The 22,918-nt window shown below is 42.6% G+C and overlaps 1 protein-coding gene across 1 annotated transcript in view; it reads right to left on the bottom strand.

Moving 5' to 3' along the window:
• MAPRE1 (microtubule associated protein RP/EB family member 1) overlaps window positions 1-22,918 on the bottom strand; it is a 36,442-nt gene that overhangs the window by 6,937 nt on the left and 6,587 nt on the right. Inside the window, exons 2-4 of the mRNA XM_014590225.2 lie at window positions 14,713-14,858; window positions 5,325-5,532; window positions 1,293-1,414 (exon numbers count right to left, since the gene is read on the bottom strand). Coding sequence (XP_014445711.1) covers window positions 1,293-1,414; window positions 5,325-5,532; window positions 14,713-14,858 — 476 coding nt within the window. The remainder of the gene's footprint in view (window positions 1-1,292; window positions 1,415-5,324; window positions 5,533-14,712; window positions 14,859-22,918) is intronic.

Genomic DNA, 22,918 nt, shown 5'->3' with positions numbered 1-22,918 from the left:
CCCCGTGCACGCTCTCTCTCTCGCGCTCTCACTCACTCACTCACTCACTCACTCTGTCCCTCTCTGGTCAAATTAAAATCAATGAATAAAAATAAATAAAATTTTTTAAAAAGAGATCTTTGGGCAGGTTCTCATGTGCTGAACCCCTGGGGGTATGGGTCTGGGTCATGAAGGATTCTACACTAAAGTGAGGTAATTTCTCTTCCATTAGAACTTGATTTTTAGGAAAGTAAAATTTTGGGGCCAGCAGGTGGCATTGTGGTTAAGAGCACTGGACTCCCACATGGCTGACCACAGTTTGAGTTCCGGACCTGGCAGCTTGCTTTCTCGCTTTCCCTCCCTCTTCCTCTCTCATTCAGTCCCTTTCTGGTCAAATTAAAACGAATAAATAAATGAATAAAATTAAATAAAATAATTCTTAAAAAAAAAAGTAAAGTAAAATTTGGATTCATTCCTAAACTAACTGGAATCAAGAGCATCCTGGATTTTTAAATGAAATTAATTAAAAGAATAATTCAAAAGCAAACAAAACAGCAACATGGCCTAGAAAGAAATGTCTGAAAGTCTAAAATTTGTTCTGATCCACAGACATCAACACATACTTCAAGAATAAACTTATCCTGGAGAAGACACTACCAATCACTGAACTATGAAGAAAAACCAGGAGAGCAACAGGCTTGCTTACCAGTATGACTCTAACCTCTAATCTTCAGTGACCCCAGGAATCAGCAGAGACAGTGGAGTCTTCTTGTAAAAAATTACTCGAGAGAGTCAGACAGTGGTGCAGTAGGGCACAACGCCGTCAAGGCTGAACCACAGGGGAACGTTCTAGGTTTGTATCCAGAAACCTCCCGAGGGCACTGGGCACATGTGTGCCTATGACCCAGACTGGCTGAAGCTGGGGACAATGCTGGGGATGCTATCTTGCTCTCTCACTCATAAAGGAAATAAACTTTACTTTTAAAATTTACTATTCAGAAAGGAATCCTTTTTATCTTGTGTCAGAACCAAAATTTAAGACACACTTAGAATCTCACAGAATTCTGAGAGCCTTCCAGAAACATTCAACAAGGTTCTAAGAGCTGGCTTCCAAAAAGCCACAGGTTTCTATCACTCCAGGAGAGTCTGGCAGTGCCTGATCCCTTCCCTTTCATTCCCACCTGCACCCCATGCTCCCTCACACGTCACAAGGGCTGCTCTGGCAGGTCTTCTCTATGAACACAGCCTTCTCTGGACACTGCAGCAAGTGTCCTGCCCCTACTGGCTCTTGTCCTCAACACGAGCAGTCCTACCTGCTGCATCAATTCGGCTGCTTCATCATCCCCGTTGCCCACACCAGGATTTTTTCGCACCACCCCTGGGCCAGCCTTAGGAGTTGCAGTAGTTCTCTGTGTTGAAATGGGCCTCTGTGGGGCTAAAAGAGGAACAAAGGGTTTTTAAGTCATGAAATACCTAAAACAAACAAAAAATCCATAACACAACAAGGGGAGACTGTGACCAACTGCCTTCCACAGGTGCTAGGTGAAGGGGACCAATGCTAGAGACCCCAGCATGCAAGACAACACCCCGTTTGCCTAAAGTGCGTTTTATCCAAGCAACAGAGTTAAGTACCAATTTTAGCCATGCTCCTTCGTGTTGGGAGTAAGTCCTTCAGTAAGGTCTTTTCTCCGCTGCAGTAAATAGGACTATCATCTGAAAGAAGTAGTCGGTCTGGTGCACACAGATGATCTACCTGAACCCAGCTCCAGCCAAATCCACAATGGCAGCTTCAGGAGTGAAGACAAGCTTCACGCTAGGAGGGAGCTCACAGGAAGCCCAGGCTTCCCCGTCTAGCAAGTTAAATCCTCCTAACTCATCTCCTCAGACGCCTTGCATTAGAAGGAATTCATAGCGGTGGGAGATCCTGCTCTTACCACTAATTACTTCAAATTCAGGATCTTGGCTCACTTTTTAGGAGGTATTTAGGTGTTTAGGTCAAGAGAGAAAAGCATCAGACAAACTAGGATTTATTGCCTTTTCTCAGCTATCTACCAAAAGGAGACAAAGGCAAGGAAAAAGTAGCAAAGGAGGCCCAACTTATCTACAAGTTAAAATAATCAAAAATGAGCTCAAGATAGATGCATCATTCATGTCTTCGCTGATTCATTTAGCATTTATTTGATAACACTTATATACTGGGACCAGCAGGTGAGGTAGTCATTAAGGCCCTGGTCTACCATATGGCTGACTCCAGTCTGAGTCCCAGACTCGGTGGCTTGAAAAATCACACCAGATATGTGTGTGTGTGTGTGTGTGTGCCCAAAATCCTGAGAGGAGAATGAAGAAGGGATTGCGGTGTGGCCAATCCCCTAGGGGGAGTGATTTCTCACTTCCCCTCTCTCTAGTTCTCTGTGGTGAATGCACATGCCCTACAAACTTGTACATTACGCCAGGCTTAGAAACATCTGCTCTTCCTGACAAGCTAAAGTCCTTCATCCACAGGCATAGGCATTTCCTCGGGATGGCTCTCTATGACAGGTCTACCATGGGGGGCCAGGAGATGGTATAGTGGTTACATCACTGGATCTCACATGGCCAAATGAGGTTCGAATCCCAGACCCCGTAGCTTGAAAATCATGCTGGGTGTGTGTGCATGCATGTCTAAGATCCCAGGAGGACAGCAGAGGAGAAGAGATTGTGGCATGGCCAACCCTCCTGAAGGGTGGTTTCTCACTTTCCCTCTCACTGCCTCTGCCTCTCTCTCTATAGCAAGTATACGCACCCTATAGATAAATCTCTTTAAAAAAAGAAAAAAAAAAACTCAGGTCTGCCCTAAAGACTAAATGCTTAATGCAAGTCTCCACCAACTGTCAGCAGCATCTGAAATATGAAATGTACAGGGTTATCTATGCAGTTCCTCATTCCAAATGGCTAAAAATAAAAGTACTCAGTATCTGAAGAAATTGGAACCCTCATACGCTTCTGATGGGAATGTAAATGGGTTCATCCACTTTGGAAAACAGGAAGCTCTGCAAAAGGTTAAACACAGAGTTACCATATGCTTCAGCAATTCTGCTCCAAGAATATATATTCCCAAGAGAAATGAAACGTGTCCGTGCAAAAACTGAACATGACTCTTCACGGCAGCATTATTCACCACAGCCAAAAGTGGAAACAACACAAATGACCATCAAATGATGGGCAAATAAAATGAGGTAGTCACACAATGAATTATTATTCTGCAATAAAAACGATTTAAGTACTGATACATGCTACATGGATGAACCTTATAAACATTATGCTAAGTGAAAGAAACCAGACACATGATGATAGAATCACACTATGATTCTATTTATATGAAATGCCCAGAACAGGCAAATTCTTAGAGACAGAAAATAGATCAGTGATTGCCTAAGGCTGAGAGGAAGGGGGAAAAACGGGAGTAAATGGGAAGTGACTGCTACTAAGCATGTACAAGGTTTCTTTTTGGGGTGATGAAAATGTTCTAAAATTGTGTTAAAGACTGCACAGTCTTTAGGGACCAGCAGGTGGCATGGTGGATAAGGTGCTGGACACTCCCACATAGCCGACCATAGTTCAAGTGTCGGACCTGGTGGCTTGCCTTCTCACTTTCCCCCTACCCCTCTCTCTCTCTGTCTCTCTCTGGTCAAATTAATGAATGAGGGACCAGTGGATGGTTATGTCGCTGGACTCCCACATAGATGGCTGTGGTTCGAATCCCAGACCCAGCGGCTTAAAACTCACACTGTGGGGCCAGCAGGTGGTGTGGTGGTTAAGGTGTCGGACTTCCACATGGCTGATAGCGGTTCAAGTTCTAGACCTGGCGACTTACTTGCTTTCTCACTTTCCCTCCCTTCCTCTCTCTCTCTCTGTTTCTGTCTCTCTCTGTTGCGTACACGTGTCCTGTAGCAAATCAAAGAATAATGATAACGATAAATAAAATTAAATAATTATTTTTAAATGAATTAATAAAATTAAAAATTCTTTTGCTATAAAAAGATGGCACACTCTTTGAATATACTCAATGAACTACATACTTTAAATGGGTGAAATGTATGGCATATGAATTATATCTCAATAAAGCTGTTTAAAAGTACTCAACTGGGGGCTAGCAGGTGGCATGGTTGTTGGGGCCACTGGACTCCCACATGGCTGACCATGGTTCAAGTCCTGGACCTGGTGGCTTACTTTCTCGCCTTCCCTCCCCCGCCCCCTCTCTCCTTCTGTCCCTCTCTGGTCATAGTTAAATAAACATAAAAGTCAAATAAAATAATTCCTTAAAAAAAAAAAAAGTACTCAACCGACCCTCTCTACTACTAGACAATCAACATCTCTCGTGGTACAACCTTAACTAATGTTCTTGCTATCTTTTGGAAAAGGTAGACTTAGGATCTGTAGAAAATCTGCCCTGTTCTAACCAGTAGAATATTTATCTTGCCCTATACATGTTCTATGAGTATGCTATCGCAAACACATCTTGGGAAACCTATTAAGCCAAGACTTTTTGAGATGGTCTCTGAAAAGAGCCTGCCCCTGTATCCCGGACTACTAGCATCGTAACACGCCAAAGCCACTAATGGGCAGCAGGCCTAGGAAATGGGCAGCAGGGTAGCCAAGAGTAAGCACAGGGAGCTCGTCTGGAGGCAGAATGAGAATGCAGACAGTCACAATGAGCAATCTAGAAGGCTCCTTCAGGCTCTGAGAGCTGAGCTCTGGTTTAAACTTCCCATCCTACGGTTCTGTGAAATGTGCTTGGTTTTCCCATTAACTACAGCTCTCTTTTATGTGAGCTACCCGAGGAGTTTCTAATCCACTTGACTGAAAGAGCTGTGGCAGGACTACATATAATTATTCATTCAGGCCTCAAAAACAACACTCTGGAGCAAGTATTACAATTTTCATTATATAAAGAAGGAAATTGTGGCAGGTGTGAACTGGCTTACACAGCAATGCAGAGACCTAAGAGACACAGATCTGCCTGATGCCAGAAGCCATACTCTTATGGGCTGGCAGGTGGCATGGTAGGTAAAGGCACTGGATTCCCATATGGTTGACTGGTTCGAGTATGGACCTGGGGGCTTGCTTTCTCACTTACCCTTTCTCTCTCTGGTCAAATTTTAAAGATAATAATAACAAATGGAATTAAATAAATAAATACTAAAAAGAAAGAAAGAATCCATACTCTTGTCACGTGCTTGGGATTACACTTAAGACCCTAAGCCTATGGCTACTCAAAAAATGCGCATTAAACATTATATGAATGACTACCTGGAATACCATTTTTTGGACATGTTTTGGACTGTTTTGTTTATTTGTTTTTTTACCTGCACTGCTAGAGCTGAGAGGTTTCTTCGGTTTATTCAGAGCTGGAGCAACAAGAGAGGGAGCCACTGCAGTCTCTTGACCTTGTCTGGCAGCTACAGGGTCATAGTCTTTTCCATCATAGTTTGCATCAAAAAACTTCTTGAACCACTGAACAAATTCAAAATTGTCCTGAAACTTTCCTTTTACTAATTTGTCCACAGGAATTATCTGCAGAGAAAAACCAAGCCTATTAAAGCTCAAAACAAGAGACGTCTTGGGCAAGCACCAAACTTGTCCATTCATCAAATCAGCAGAACGCTCTGCCAGAAGAAAAACATTTAGGGAACTGAGTACTAAACCCCTGTAAGTTTACAGGGCAGGTTTCATTCAGTTTGCCTTCAAATGAATAACAACACCTCCCAATCTCTTCCCAATTCTACAAATTTATGAAAAAGAATCAAACAAAAACCAAGTAAGCACCACATAATCACATACACACTGAAACACATCCAAAGATGTGATACACCTGTCATTCCACTAGGAAGCACAAATCTATGGGCTGGCTCCATGGTTTAAATAGGATAAATACTGTGCTGCCCAAGAGAAGCTAGATACCACCTGGAAACTGTGGTTCGAACCACCGGCCCACTGAGCCAGAAATAGGCCAAGCATGTGAAGTGCCCAAGATCTGAGAGGCTAGAGGAGGGAGACTGTGGTACAACCAGACTTTGTGAAAGATGCTCCTTTCCCTCTCTTCCTCCACCCCTTTCTCTCCCACTCTCTTGTGCATGCATGCACTCTATAAAGAATAAAAAAAAAAAAAAAAAAAAAAAAAAAAAAAAATTAAATTCCTCCAACTTGCATGGCCATAGTGCCTTTCACAAAGTATAAAATCCATAAAACAAACCCACCAAAAGTATCCACAATGAACTATTTAAAAAAAAAATTCTGGGACCAGCAGTTAGCATAATGGTTATGTCGCTGGACTCCCATATAGTCAACCGTGGTTCGCGTCCCGGACCCGGTGGCTTAAAATTCACGCCGGGCGCGTGTGCATACATGCCCAAGATCCCAAGAGGAGAATGGAGGAAAAGGGATTGCGGTGTGGTCATCCCCTCTGGGGGGTGATTTCTCGCTTTCTGTCTCTCTGTCTCTCTCTGTCTGGTCAGCGCACGCGCCCTATAGCAAAAACCTCTCCAAAAAAAAAAAAATTCTAACTTAAAAATAGGTCAAGGTGCAGAATCAGCCTCACAATAGATTTCTACAAAATAGCATATTTACCAAGAAATTCCAATTCTATCAAAAACATATTTAAGAACCCTGCAAGTTTTTCTTATTGTACAAAAACAGAGTTATCAGGGATGATTCCAAATTATTGACATGCTGGCTACAGCTTAACTACCTTTTAATCTCCAAAGATTCCAGAAGCAACCCTATTAAAAGAAAGAAAACAGGAGGAGGCTAACAGGTGGCATGGTGGTTAAGGCACTGAACTCCCACATGACCAACCACAGTTCAAGTCCTGGATCCACTGCCAGGAATTCTTCTCTTCTTAGAGAATGGAAAAGGAACTATAGTGTGGTCACCCCCTCAGGGGTGATTTCTCACTCTCTGCCTCACTCTCTCTCTGGCAAGTGCATATGCCCTATGGCAAAAACATACATACATAAGAGTGGGGGAGGGGGCCCCAGCAGTGACATAGTGCTTAGGCAGCTGGATCCTACATGTCCAACTACATAGTTCAAATCCCATATCTGGTGGCTTGGGAGACATGCTGGGTGTGTATGCATGAATGCCCCAAGTCCCCAGAGAAGATAGTGGAGAGTGCAGGACCAGCAGTTAGCATAATGGCTATGTCGCTGGGCTCCCACGTAGTCGACCATGGTTCACGTCCCGGACCTGGTGGCTTAAACTCACGCCGGGCACATGTGTGTGTGTGTTCCCAAGATCCCGAGAGGAGAATGGAGAAGGGATTGCGGCATAGCCATCCCCCCTGGGGGGTGATTTCTCGCTTTCTCTGTCTGTCTGTGTCTGTCTGGCGAGCACATGCACCCTATAGCAAAAACCTCTCCCCCCCAAAAAAAAGAAGGAAAAAAAAAAAAGATGGTGGAGAGTGGACTGTGACGTGGCCACCCTCACTGGAGATCCTTTCTCACTTTCTCTCTCAGTCTCTAGCTAGCACACATGCCCCATAGCAAAAGTTCGAGGGAAAAAACAGAAGTTGGGCCTGGGTTGGCTCAATGGTCTGATATGAAAGTCAGATCCTGCACAGCTGACCACATGGTTCGAGTCTCAGATAGGTGGCTTGAGAAACACACCAGACATATGTGCATGCATACCCCAAATCTCAAAAGGACAGAAGAGATAAAAGAGAAGCAAATGCAGCACAACCATGCCCAGTGCGCAGTGCCTTCTCTCCCTTTCTGTCACTCTGGCAAGCATGTGCACAACTAACCTAAAAAAAAAAGAGACAAGACAAACAGAAAGAAAAGGGCCGGCCCTGTGGCACAGCAGTAATGTGCTGCACAAAAGCTGGATCTCATGTGGCAACCACAGCTCAAATCCCCAGCCCAGTCAGCTGGAAACGTAACAGGCATGCTCTCTCCTGAGGTCCAACTGGAGGACTACAGGAAGGCTCTCACAGAATGATCAGACCCTGGTAAAGGGTGTACATCTCTCTCCCTCCGTCCCTCTCTCTCTCTCAACCAAGTACGTGCTCAATTATAAACTTTTTAAAAAGGAAAAAAGAATATACATAATAATCTAAAAAATATCCACTCTTCTGGCAAATAAATAAAATGTTGTAAAAATTACCTTATATTATATTCAAATATTTACAAATAAAATATTATAATTGAACTCACTGCCAAACAATCCACAAATATGTAGGATGGGTAGAGGTATAGTTAAAAGAAAATTGGCTGGGAACCAGCAGTTAGTGTAATGGCTATGTTGCTGGACTCCCACGTAGTCGACCGCGGTTCGCGTCCCGGACCCGGTGGCTTAAAACTCATGCCAGGTGCGTGTGCATGTGTGCCCAAGATCCCAAGAAGAGAATGGAGGAGAAGGGATTACGGCGTGACCATACCCCCTGGGGGGTGATTTCTCGCTTTCTGTCTCTCTATCTCTCTCTGTCTGTCTGGCGAGCGCACGCGCCCTATAGCAAAAAACCTCTCCAAAAAAAAAAGTTTAAAAAAAAAAATTAAAAAAAAAAAAATTGACCAGGACCAACCCTGTGACCTAGTGGTTAAGGGAGCAGGATGCTGCAAGGCCAACCACATGGTTCAAATCCTAGTTCTGTCAGCTTGGAAAACCTGTGAGGCACATGTGTGTGAATACCCCAAACTCTGCTGAGGAGGAGAAATGGAGAAGGGATTGTTGCAAGATCACACACCATCAGGGGGTGCTTTCTCCCATTATCCTCAACCCCCATCCCTCAGGCAAAATAAATAAATAAATAGATAGATAGATAGATAGATAGATAGATAGATAGATAGATAGATAGATAGATAGATAGATAGATAGATAGCTATGATACCATTGAGGTACATGGGGGATTATGCTATTCTCTCAACCTATGCGTACATGAGCCATTTTCTTTCTTTCTTTCTTTTTTAAGAATTACTTTTGGGGTCGGCAGGTGGCACAGAGGTTAAGGGTGATGAATTCCCACATGGACAACGAAGGTTCGAGTCCCAGACCTGGTGGCTTACTTTCTTTCTTTCTCTCTCTCTCTCTCTCCCCCTCCCTCTCTGGTCAAATTAAAACAAAATAAATAAATAAAACAAATAAAGTTAAACAAATAATTCTTGAGGCCAGCAGGTGGCATGGTGGTTAAGGGTGCTGGACTCCCACATGGCTGACTGCGGCTCAAGTCCCAGACCTAGTGGCTTGCTTTCTCACTTTCTCTCACTCACTCACTCTGTCCTCTCTAGTCAAATTAAAAAAAAAAAAAAAAAAAAAAAAAAAAAAAAACCAAAATTTATTTTATCTAGAAAGTCTCAGATAGGTGGCTTGAGAAACACACCAGACATATGTGCATGCATACCCCAAATCTCAAAAGGACAGAAGAGATAAAAGAGAAGCAAATGCAGCACAACCATGCCCAGTGCGCAGTGCCTTCTCTCCCTTTCTGTCACTCTGGCAAGCATGTGCACAACTAACCTAAAAAAAAAAGAGACAAGACAAACAGAAAGAAAAGGGCCGGCCCTGTGGCACAGCAGTAATGTGCTGCACAAAAGCTGGATCTCATGTGGCAACCACAGCTCAAATCCCCAGCCCAGTCAGCTGGAAACGTAACAGGCATGCTCTCTCCTGAGGTCCAACTGGAGGACTACAGGAAGGCTCTCACAGAATGATCAGACCCTGGTAAAGGGTGTACATCTCTCTCCCTCCGTCCCTCTCTCTCTCTCAACCAAGTACGTGCTCAATTATAAACTTTTTAAAAAGGAAAAAAGAATATACATAATAATCTAAAAAATATCCACTCTTCTGGCAAATAAATAAAATGTTGTAAAAATTACCTTATATTATATTCAAATATTTACAAATAAAATATTATAATTGAACTCACTGCCAAACAATCCACAAATATGTAGGATGGGTAGAGGTATAGTTAAAAGAAAATTGGCTGGGAACCAGCAGTTAGTGTAATGGCTATGTTGCTGGACTCCCACGTAGTCGACCGCGGTTCGCGTCCCGGACCCGGTGGCTTAAAACTCATGCCAGGTGCGTGTGCATGTGTGCCCAAGATCCCAAGAAGAGAATGGAGGAGAAGGGATTACGGCGTGACCATACCCCCTGGGGGGTGATTTCTCGCTTTCTGTCTCTCTATCTCTCTCTGTCTGTCTGGCGAGCGCACGCGCCCTATAGCAAAAAACCTCTCCAAAAAAAAAAGTTTAAAAAAAAAAATTAAAAAAAAAAAAATTGACCAGGACCAACCCTGTGACCTAGTGGTTAAGGGAGCAGGATGCTGCAAGGCCAACCACATGGTTCAAATCCTAGTTCTGTCAGCTTGGAAAACCTGTGAGGCACATGTGTGTGAATACCCCAAACTCTGCTGAGGAGGAGAAATGGAGAAGGGATTGTTGCAAGATCACACACCATCAGGGGGTGCTTTCTCCCATTATCCTCAACCCCCATCCCTCAGGCAAAATAAATAAATAAATAGATAGATAGATAGATAGATAGATAGATAGATAGATAGATAGCTATGATACCATTGAGGTACATGGGGGATTATGCTATTCTCTCAACCTATGCGTACATGAGCCATTTTCTTTCTTTCTTTCTTTTTTAAGAATTACTTTTGGGGTCGGCAGGTGGCACAGAGGTTAAGGGTGATGAATTCCCACATGGACAACGAAGGTTCGAGTCCCAGACCTGGTGGCTTACTTTCTTTCTTTCTCTCTCTCTCTCTCTCCCCCTCCCTCTCTGGTCAAATTAAAACAAAATAAATAAATAAAACAAATAAAGTTAAACAAATAATTCTTGAGGCCAGCAGGTGGCATGGTGGTTAAGGGTGCTGGACTCCCACATGGCTGACTGCGGCTCAAGTCCCAGACCTAGTGGCTTGCTTTCTCACTTTCTCTCACTCACTCACTGTCATCTCTAGTCAAAATAAAAAAAAAAAAAAAAAAAAAAAAAAAACTACCAATGTATCTTACTGAGAAAATAGGATCTACATTATGAATTTCTGATCTATGACATTTACCAATGATATACAACAGTAAAAAAAAAAAAATAGTAATTCTAAAAAAAAATTACTTTTAACTTTATTTATTTAAATTTGACCACAGTGGGACAGAGAGAGAAAGAGAAAGTGAGAAAGCAAACCACCAGGTCTGGGACATAAACCACATTTAGCCAAGTAGGAGTCCAGTGACCTTAACCATCATGCCACCTGCTGGCTATACATGAGACATTTTCTATACTCAAAAATACCAAAACTAAAGGATTACTATAAATAAGCTATACCTATTAAAATATACTTGAAAAGTAAATATTCTGATAACACAAATGCTTAACTTTATATGTTGCACAGAGACAAAACTAAAATAACACTGATCTCAGTGGTTAAGGTGCTGGACTCTCATATGGCTGACCACAATTTAGGTCCTGGACCTGGTGGTTTGAAACTCACTCAGGGCATGTACACTAAATCCCAAGAGGAGAAGGGATTGCCATGTGGCCATCATCCCTGGGGGATGATCTCTCACTTTCTCTCTCTTTTTGGTGAGCACATGCACATTATACCAAAAATCTCTTTTTTAAAAAAATAATAATGGGGCCGGCAGGTGACATGGTGGATAAGGGAGCTGGACTCCCACATAGATGACTGTGGTTCAAGACCCATACCTGGCAGCTAGCTTTCTCACTCCCCTCCCCTTCACTCTGTCCCTCTCTGGTCAAATTAAAATAAATAAATTTAAATAAAATAATTCCTTTTAAAAAAAAAAGTAAGTAATAATAAGATAGGGACCAGCTGATGGCATTATGGCTATGTCACTGGACTCACATGTAGTCGACCATGGTTTGAGTTTCGGACCCGGTGGCTTAAACTCACACCAGGTGCGTGTGCGTGTGTGTCCAAGATCCCGAGAGGAGAATGGAGGAAAAGGGACTGCAGCGTGGCCATCCATCCTGGGGGTGATTTCTCCCTTTCTGTCTGCCTTTCTGGTGAGTGCACATACTCTATAGCAAAAACCTCTCCCCCCAAAAAAATAAATAAATAAATAATAGTAAGACAACAACTAATCAAAATAAAATACCAGACACCACGGAGCCAGCAGGTAGCATGGTGGTAAAATACTAAATACTCCCACGTGGCTAACCACAGTTCAAGTTCTGGACGTGGTGGCTTTGCTTTCTCACTTTCCCTCTCTCTCTCTGTGTGTCTCTCTCTAGTCAATTTAAAATAAAATGAATAAACAAATAAAATTAAATAAATAGTTCTTAAAAAAAAAAAAAAAAGACACACCAAAAAGATAATTACAGGTATTTTGAGCTTTACCAAAAAAAATGGCTTAAAAGGATAAACCCGAGACCAGCAATTAGCGTAATGTCTATGTCACTGGACTCCCACGTAGTTGACCACAGTTCGAGTCTTTCTGGCGAGCGCACATGCCCTATAGCATACACCTCTCAAACAAAACAAAACAAAAAATAAATAAATAAATAAAGGATAAGCCCGAGACCAGTGGATGGCATAATGGTTACCTCACTAGACTCCCATGTAGTTGATCCCAGTTCAAGTCCCAGACCCAGTGGCTTAAAACTCATGTCAGGCACGTGTGCATGCACATACATGTGTGTACTAAATCCCAAGAGGAGAATGGAGAAGGGATTGTGGAGCAGTCATCCCCTCTGGGGGGGGTGACTTCTCACTTTCTGTCTGTCTCTCTCTCTGTGTGTCTCTGGCAAACGCACACGTCCTATAGCAAAAATCTCTCGGAAAAAAAAAAGGATAAGCCCAGAGGGCTGGCAGGTGGTGCAGTGGTTAAGGGCACTGGTCTCCCACATGGACAAACATAGTTCGAGTCCCAGACCTGGCAGCTTGCTTTCTCACTTGCCTGCTAGCACTCGCTCTCTCTCATCAAATTGAAAAAATTAAATAAAGTTGAATAAAATAATTTTTTAAAAAAAGGATAAACCCTTTTAATTAGGGGGAGAAATATGCTTAATTTCACAATAACCTGGGGCCAGCAGATGGCGTAATGCTTACATCACTGGAATCCCAGTAATCTATCATGATTTGCATCCTAGACCTGGTGGCTTAAAACTTAACGCTGAGCACATGTGCATGCCCAAGATCCCAAGAGGAAAATGGAGAAGGAACTGCAGCATAGCCACCCTATGTGGGGGTTCTCACTTTCTGTCTCTTGTCTCTCCAGCAAGCACATGCACCCTATAGCAAAGAAGTCTCTCTTAAAAAAAGAAAACAGGCATAGTACATGTGCTCATGAAGCCTAGTGGTACTTTCCAATAAACTCTGAGGGAGGAAGGAACTTCCCCGCACACACTAGGGATTCTCCTTATATCCTGGTATAAAAAGCAAGTGCTCGGCTGGCACATGGTTAGGGGCACCGGACTCCCACATGGCTGACCGTGGTTCAAGTCCCGGACCTGGCAGCTTGCTTCCTCACTCCCCACCCCCTTACACTCTGTCCCTCTCTGGTCAAATGAAAATAAATACATAAAGTTAAATTAAAAAAAAAAAATCTTTGTTTAAACCAATATAGTGCTTTCCTTGTACTAAAAAAAAAAAAAAAACCGGCAAGAGTTTCTGGGCCAGCCTTCTAGCCTAGAGGTTAATGAAGCTGGATCCCACAAGGGTGACCACGGTTTGAATCCTTAACCCTGGCAGCTTAAAAAACACGCCAGGTACAAATCAAGGATACCTTAAATCCTGACAGGATGGAGAAATGGAGAAGGGAGTGTGATGTGACCGTGGTCCACTAAAGGGCACACACTCTCCCTCTTCCCCTCTCTCTCCCTCTTCCTCTCTCTTCTCTCTCTCTCTCTCTGGCAAGCATGCATGCCTTCTGGCAATTACATTTTTAAAAGGGAGGGGTCTATAAGGTGTGCTTTACAGATGAAAACCCAGAGACTAAGAGAATTAGATCACAGAGACTTTTTTTTAAAAAAAGAATTATTTAATTTTATTCATTACCATTATTTTTTTTATTTTTTTGAAGTTGACCAGAGAGAGACAGAGAAGGAAAGTGAGAAAGCAAGCTGCCAGGTCCAGGACTCAAACCACGGTCAGCCATGTGGGAATCCAGCCACCTCAACCATCACACCACCTGCTGGCTCCAATAGAGACTTTTTTTTTCTTTTTTTTTTTTTTTTTCAGAGGGCCCTTTTGCCAGAGGGCACACGCACTCCTGAGACACAGAGAGAAAGGAGATGGAGAAAGTACCCCTCCTCCCAAGGGAGTATAGTCATACCACGATCCTTTCTCCTTCATTTCTCCATCCTGTCTTATTCCAGGCATGCACACACATGTGCTCAGCATGTTTTCCAAGCCACTAGGGCCAGGATTCAAACCACAGTCAGTCATGTGGGATCCAGTTCCCTTAACCAGTAAGCAACAGGGCTGGCTCTCAGAGGACAGAGTTTAAACAGTAATACTTTCTTGAAAAAGAAATCACCATACAGGTTTACAGGATGCCTCCCAACAGTTACAAACTTCATAGACAATAAGACAACAAGGAAATTAGGAGGTAGGAAGGTAGAGGAAACTCTATTCCCAGTAAATTCTCTGTTAACTGGGGAAAACTATATAAACTGGGCAAAGAAAAAGAAAGAAAGAAAAAAAGCATCTGAGGTCAAGGGCTGGCACCCGTATCATTAGTAACACCAATAGTTAAAAACATTAATCTAAATCAAAGAGTGAAATGTACTTACTTTGTCAACACCCATCCTCTTAAAACCTGCCTGTAGTATTTTGAAGTTCTGGATGTATTCGTGTTCTAGCTTTGCTTGGAATTTCACTTTCTTCAAGGCAATGGAGCCAGGGAACAACATGTCCATAAACTGACAATAAGCTGCCCCTGAATGAACAAAGAAAAAGTCATACACACCAGGTCACTGAATGCAGCATGGCAGACTTCCCTCCAGATCAACTTAACCCAAATACAATTTTAAAAGTTGTAAAGTGGAGCCGCAAAACCCACAAGCTTTATTACTTGAATTCAGAGTCAATTTTTATAAATCTGTAACAAGACTAGTTTTACCTGACAAATTCTATAACACATTTGCAATTGTGAAGCCTGAAACAAGGAAAAAGAAATGTGTCTATTAAAATTTTTAAACTCCAGGAGCCAGCACATGGTGTGGTAAAGGTACTGAACACCCATATGGCTGACCACAATTCAAATCCTGGACCCAACAGCTTAAAAATCACACCAAGATTGGGGTTGGCAGGTGGTGTGGTGGTTAAGGGGCTGGATTCCCACATGGCTGACCACAGTTTGAGTCCCAGACTTGGCAGCCTGAAACACACGGAGCATGTGTGCACGTGTGCCCAAAATCCCAAGAGGAGACTAGAAGAGAAGGGACTGCAGTGTGGCCATTCCCCCCAGAGGGTGATTTCTCAATTTTCCTCTCTGTCTCTGTGTCTGCCAAGTACATGCACCCTACAGCAAAAATCTCTCTCAAAAAAAATATTTAAAAAATCATGCCTCCTTGGGATCAGCCGTTAGCATAATGGCTATGTCGCCGGACTCCAGTCCTGGACCCGGTGGCTTAAACTCACACCGGGCACTTGTGCAGGTCTGCCCAAGATCCCAGGAGGAGAACGGATTGCAGCGTGGCCAGCCCCCCTGGGGGGGGTGATTTCTCACTTTATCTCTCTCTCTCTCTCTCTCTGTCTCTCTGGCGAGCGTGCACGCCCTATGGCAAAAACCTCTCAAAAAAGAAAAAGAAAGAAAAATCATGCCTCCTTTGTACATGCATGCCCAAAATCCTGAGGTAAGAATGGAGAAGGGATTATGGTATAACCTTCCCTCTGAGCCGTGATTTCTCAATGGTCTCTCTCTCCCTGGCAAGCACACGCACTCTATGGCAAAAACCTTAAAAAAAAAAAAAATTTTAACTCATAATTCTTTTTTCTCTTTTTTATTTTTGCCAGAGTGCATGTGTACTCCCTAGAGAGAGAGAAAGTAAGTGAAAAAGTACCTCTCATGGAGCATGGTCACACAATCCCTTCTCCATTGCAATGGCCCCTCCTGTCAGGATTCAGGGCACGCACACACCCAGCATGATTCTCAAGCCGCTGAGTCCAGGACTTGCACCACATGTTCAGCCATGTGGGATCCAACCACCTTAACCACCAGGCCGGAAGCTGGACTAAAAACTCCTACGCTACACCAGAAACCATCAAGACAATAAAATGACCAGCAAAAAGAAAAATGAATGACTACAATAGGAAAAAAAAAAGAACAGCAGTTAGCGTAATGGCTATGTTGCTGGACTCCCATGTAGTTAATTGCGGTTCGAATCCTGGATCTGGTGGGTTAAACTCACGCCGGTCACGTGTGTGTGCATGCCCAAGATCCCAAGAGGAGAATGGAGGAGAAGGGAATGTGGCGTGGACATCCCCCCTGGGGGGTGATTTCTCACTTTCTGTCTCTCTGTCTCTCTCTTTCTGGCGAGTGCATGCACCCTATAGCAAAAACCTCTCCAAAGGGGAAAAAAAAAAGACCAGCGGAAAGAAAAATGAATGCCTACAATAGAAAAGAAAAAAAAAAAAACAGGCAATATTTTCTGACTTTTCCCAAGAACTCTTTTCAAGGATCCATCTTCTGCTCTGGGTTAAAAAATTTTTCTCCAGGGCCAGCAGGTGGCATGGTGGCTGAGGGCACTGGAATTCAACATGGCCAACCGTCTTTCAAGTCCCAGACCTGGCAGCTTGCTTTCTCACTTAACAACTCTCTCTCTCTCTCTCTCTCCCTCACCCACTCTATCCCTCTCTGATAAAATTAAAATAAACAAAGTTGAATAAAACAATTCTTTAAAAAAAAAAAAAAAATTTCTCCTGGGGCCAGCAGGTAGCATAGTGATTAAGGTGCTCCCATGTGGCCGACTGCGGTTCAAGTCCAAGGCTTAGCAGCTTGCTTTCTCATTCTTCCTCTCTGTTTCTCTGTGGTCAAACTGAAGAATAATAATAAATAAAATTAGATAAAGATTTTTTTTTCCCCTAAGATGTCTATTTCCCTAGGGTTTTTACATACCTTTATTATTATTATTATTATTTTAACTTGCTATAGGGTACTCACACTCACCAGAGAGAGATAGAGATCAAGAGAGGGAAGTGATAAAGCGAGCCACCAGGTCTGGGATACAAACTGCAGTCAGTTGAGTCCAGTGCCTTAACCACCAGGCTACCTGCTGCCCCCTGGACTTTTTATATCTTTATCTTTTTATAAATAAAGTTGAGGGCCAGCAGATGGTGTAGTGGTTATGTTGCCGGACTCCCCATGGCCGACAGTGGTTCAAGTCCTGTACTTGGTGGCTTGCTTTTTCACTTTCCATCCCTCCCTCTGACTCTCTCTCTGGTGAATTAAAAATAATAATAATGATAATAAATAAAAATTTAAAAAAAAAAAAAGGTGAGGGGCCAGTGGGTAGCATGGTGGTTAAAGGTGCTGGACTCCCACATGGCTGACAACGGTTTGAGTCCTGGACCTGGTGGCTCACTTGTTCTCTCTCTCACTCTCTTGCCAAAATTGAAAAATAATTAAAATAAATAATTCTTTTTATAAAAGGTTGAATAGAAGACATTTTGTGTTTCTCTATTAAAAAACTACTTTTTTTTTTAATTTTGAAGACTATAATAAAATACTCTATGTATTTCATCCTGTTTGCTCCCTACTTTTGCTCCTCCTCTCATTTATCCTTTTCCACCACCCAAACAAATATTTCACCAGAGTGTAAACCTGCCAGGAATACTACCTGTCCTTGGCCCACCAAACTGAACTCTCCTGAGCCAGGGCAGGCCGCACTGCGCACTCACTGCCCTTCCAAGGTGTTCTGCCAGAGGAATAAAACACGGGAGGAGGAAGAACAATGTCCACTCAACTTACTCTAAATAAGGCCAAACGGGCACCCTGCTGGCTCCAGCAGAGAGAGTACCATTATCGGTATTTCCAGGAAGTACACATAAAGATGGCAGAAGCACTTCAATGACCAGGGCAACATTCTTTTTTTTTTTCCCCCTTTTTTAGAGGTCTTTGTTATAGGGCGCATGCGCTCGCCAAAAAGACAGAGACAGAGAGACAGAAAGTGAGAAATCACCCCCCAAAGGAGATGGCCACGCCGCAATCCCTTCTCCTCCATTCTCCTCTCGGGATCTTGGGCACGCACGCACACGCTCCCGGCCTGAGTTAAGCCACCAGGTCTGGGACTCGAACCATGGTCAACTACATAGGAGTTCAGCAACATAGCCATTACACTAACTGCTGGTCCCCAGAGCAACATTCTTAATAGGAAGGATCTTCAGAAAGGAGAAGCCTGATCTTTGTCATTACCCTGACCTTTGAAATAGCTGATTTATTTACTCACCCAAAAAAAAGATATTGAAGACATTCTACATACTAGGCATCCAATCAGCAATATTTACATTTTAAAAAATGGAACACTTTGGGACCAGAAGATGGTATAGCAGTTACATCACTAGATTCCCACATGGCTATGGTTCGAGTCCCAGATCTGGTGTCTCAAAAATCACACCAGACACATGTACAGGCATGCCCAAGATCTCAGGAGGAGAATGGAGAAGAGATTGTGGTGTGACCACCCCCTTGGGGGGTGATTTCTCACTTTCCCTCTCGGTCTCTTGTCTGTCTCAACGGGCAAGCACATGTGTCCTAAGGGAAAAATCTATTTAAAAGAAAAAAAAAAGGAACACTTTAACAGCTTCCTAAATTCTAGAAACCAATAACCCAGTTTGTTCCACAAATCATACACAGAGGAGGAACTGCTATATTTTAAAAATTTAAGGGGTCAAATGGTGGCACACTGGTAAATCCAACACACTGCATAGCTGATCACATGGAAAGGTTCTTGGTTCAAGCCCGCAGACCCCACCAAGTATGCCAGCACGCACTTGCCCACGATGTAGGGCTGGCTGAGGGCTAGGAACAGATTATGGCCTCAGAACCCTGTCAAGGGTGCTATGTACATGACTCTCTCTTTCACTGTCTCAATCATGGAGAAAATAAAAGTGTTTTAAGAGATTTCTGCTAGGATCCACCCCAGTATCAGTCAGCCTAGATCACAGGCACACATCTGCACATGCCCCACTGTGACCAGGGAAATGCTGGGATGAATGCAGGGCGTCTCCCCTGCAGATCCAGTTGCATTATCACTGTACCACTGTGTGGCACTAATCATATTTTTTTAAAGAATTATTTCATTTTATCATTATTATTGTTTTAATACATTGTAGAATTTGTGTTTGGTAGAGAATTCTGGTGTACTTTATGCCCTGCTCATCAGGGGTTAAGATAAAGAGGGATCAGAACAGTATAATAAAGGCTTTTAGGGGCCAACAGGTTGCATGGTGGTTAAGTTGCTGGACACTCTCACATGGCTGACCATAGTTCAAGTCCTGGACCTGGTGTCTTGCTTTCTCACTTTCCCTCTCTCTCTGTGTGTCTCTCTCTCTGGTCAAATTAAAATAACTGAATGGGGGCTGGCAAGTGGCATGGTGGTTAAGGGCACTGGACTCCCACATGGCTGACCACGGTGTTAGTCCTGGACCTAGTGGCCTGCTTTCTCATTTTCTCCCTCTCTCTCTATCCCTCTCTGGTCAAATTAAAATTAAAAAATAAGTAAAGTTAAATAAAATAATTCTTTTATTTTTAATTTTTTTTCATTTCATTTTCTTCCACACATTCAGTCACATTATTAGTCTTACAAAATGGATATTTCGACAGGTGAACATTTCTCCCTAGTACTGTTGATAAAACCACGAAATATCTTCAACAGATAATACCACACCTCTTTGTGCCATTAATGCTTTAAAAAATAAAATAACTGAATGAATAAATAAAATGGAATAAATCATCTTTTTAAAAAAAAGGCTTTTAGGACTCTCTTCAGGCCTTGGTATACATAAGAGTAGAGGAGTCTCACTTTCTCTCTGACTCCAATCCCATGATGGAAGGCCTTCTTCAGGGACGCAGGTCTACATCCTGGTCTCATACTAACAGTGGGACCGGCAGGTGGCATGGTAGTCAAGGGGGCTGAACTAATACATGGCTAACCACAGTTTGAATCCTGAACCTAGCAGCTTACTTTCTCATTTTCCTCTCTCTCTCTCTCTCTCTCTCTCTCTCTCTCTCTCTCTCTCCACACACACACACACACACACACACACACATCAACTTTAAAAACAGTAATAGGGACCAGCAGGTGGTGTGGTAGTTGAGGCACTGGACATTCCCACATGGCCGACGATGGTTCTAGTCCCAGACCTGGTCGCTTACTTTCTTGTCTTTTCTCTGTGAATGTGTCTTGTCAAATTAAAATAAATGAATGAATAAATAAAATTAAAAATAAATAATTATTTAAAAATTAATCATTATAATAAAATAATGACAATGGGGCCCAGTAGGTGACATGGTGGTTGAGACATTTGACACTCCCACATGGCCGACCACGGTTCAAGTCCTGGTCCTAGTGACCTGCTTTCTCACTTTCCCTCTCTCTCTCTCACTGTATTTCTCTCTGGTCAAATTAAAATAAATGATGAATAAATAAAATTAAGTAAATAATTGTTTTTAAAAATGACTATTAATAAAACATTTTTTATAAAATATTTCTCTTCACTTTTTCATTTTTTTAATTTGGAATAGGGCATGTGTGCTCACTAGAGAGAGGGAAAGTGAGAAAGCTAGCTGACAGGCCAGAAACTGAACTGTGGTTGGTCATGTAGGAGTATGGTGCCCCAACCACCACGCCACCTGCTGGCCCCAAGAGCTGCTTTTCTAAACACCAATGTGAAACACAATGCAAGCATCTACATACTCCAGCAGAAGTCTTACATAGTTTTCAACAGAAGGACAAATCACAGTTAAATGTCTTGCAGTTACTACTTTTCCTGGGGAAAAGCACTCTATCTGGGATGACAAAGTGCCAGGCACCAGACAAACTGAAATATTTTGCAGATATTTTTTCTTTTTTTAGGCCAGAGGGCACATGCACACAAGGGGAGAGGGAAGAAGAAACATGGGAAGTGGATGGTGGAGAAAGAAGAGGGAGGGGCAGGAGGGAGACAGAAAGTACTCGCCAGTTGGGTCTGGTCACATCGCAATCCTTTTTCCTGTAATTCTTCCAGCATCCTGGTACATGTGCACGCATCCAGTGTGTAAATCACCAGGGACAGAACTCAAACCCTGGTCAATCAAATGGACTCCAGCTTCCTCTACCCAGCACTTAACCACTGTGCCATGGGGCCAGCATCACTTCATGGATTGTACAGTGAAACAGTATCACTGTTAATTAATTGCATGTGATTTACATCTATTTCACTTTCTTCCAAGTATTTCTATAAAGACATGTATGCAACAGAAAACAAGAAAACACGTAGGCTATGTGCTCAGAAAGATCTGGGTCTACAGTACATAAGCTATGCTCCACGAGTAGTGTCCTCATCTGTAAAACGAGGATGTGCCTCCCCTGAGAGATCTACAGTTGCCTCCAGTGTCAGGCAGATGATCGGTATCTGAGTTATTATCACAAGTGATCCTTCAACAGCCAAAACAAGTGGGCCAGGAACTACTGCCCTAGTTTACATTCAAGGAGTCAGAACATGAAGGGACTTCTCCAAAGTCACATGGCTCAGAGCAGACTGATGCCTCTTCATGCCCAGTCCTGCACATGACTGCTCCCTGCCCAAATGAGATAGATATGAAGCCCAATTGGTGCACATACAACTTATCTACATGTGAAAATGACTGCATTTCCTAATTACCTAAGTGAGATATAGTTCACGTTGCATTTACAGGAAGAGGTAAATTTAGGAGAAATTTCTGGTGATAAAACTGGCTCCTACAAAAACGAGCATGACTTCATCCCCACATTAGTCATAGATCACAGGGCAATCAAGTGCTTTGAAAGCCTCAAACAAAAGGGGATGTGGAGCTGAATACTCTGGAAAGTAATAGAAAATGTGGGGAAATGGTACAAATCTAGGGCTGACAACCTGTATCTATAACTGACTAAAGAATCGATGCTCAGGAAGCATGACGCTGGAGTACCATTGCTTTACTGTGTGACTGCACATGTTGCCTCCCTCTGCCTATCTGTAAAACTGACATTAAACTTCACAGAGAAACATCAAGCAGAATAAATGAAACTAAGCCTTGGTCTTGGACAAAGCAGGAAAATAAAGTAACTAAACTCAGGGGAAAAAACTCTTATCAGGATAAAACACAAAATTAATACTTTTTTTCAGTTATTTATTTATTTTAATTTGGAGAGAAAGAGAGACAATGAGAGAGAAAGAGAGACAATGAGAAAGTGAGCCACCAGGTCCAGGACTCAAACTGCAGTTGGTCATGTGGGAGTTCAGTGCCCTTAACCACCACGCCACCTGCCAGCCCCAAAAGCAGTAATTTTGAATCAATTAAATGGCACCAGTCAGTAAAAAGGAAAAAAACCTGCAAAAAAAAAAAAAAAAACCTGAAGAACAAGTAGGGACAAGGGTCAAAGAACATAGGCTCTTGATTTGAACAAAGGTTTGAACGTTCCCAATTCTTTTCTTGGTTGCATAACCCTGGACTTGTGACTTGACTCTTCTAAACTGTTTGTTCTTCTGTAAGATGGGGTTAATAATGACACCCACCTCAAGGACTACTGTTATAATTAAGTAAAGGAGATGTTCAAAAAGCATCTGCAAGACACTGGCATACGAGTATTCAAGTGAACAATTGTTATCACTGGAAGAAACAGAGGACTCTGATTCTCTTTCCCATAAATAAGAACTTAAGTAGCAGCAGGATAAACATCCTATCTTTCTGGTAAATTCCTAATTCCATCTCTTACTTATAATAAATAGGTCCAGTTTGTTTTTTTTTTTTTGGGGGTTTTTTTTTTTTTTTTCTTT

Source organism: Tupaia chinensis, unplaced genomic scaffold, assembly GCF_000334495.1.
Source record: "Tupaia chinensis unplaced genomic scaffold, TupChi_1.0 Scaffold000418_1, whole genome shotgun sequence".
Taxonomy (NCBI): Eukaryota; Metazoa; Chordata; class Mammalia; order Scandentia; family Tupaiidae; genus Tupaia; species Tupaia belangeri.
The sequence above is the reverse complement of the archived record's forward strand: the minus strand, read 5'-3'. Positions and strand labels throughout refer to the sequence as shown.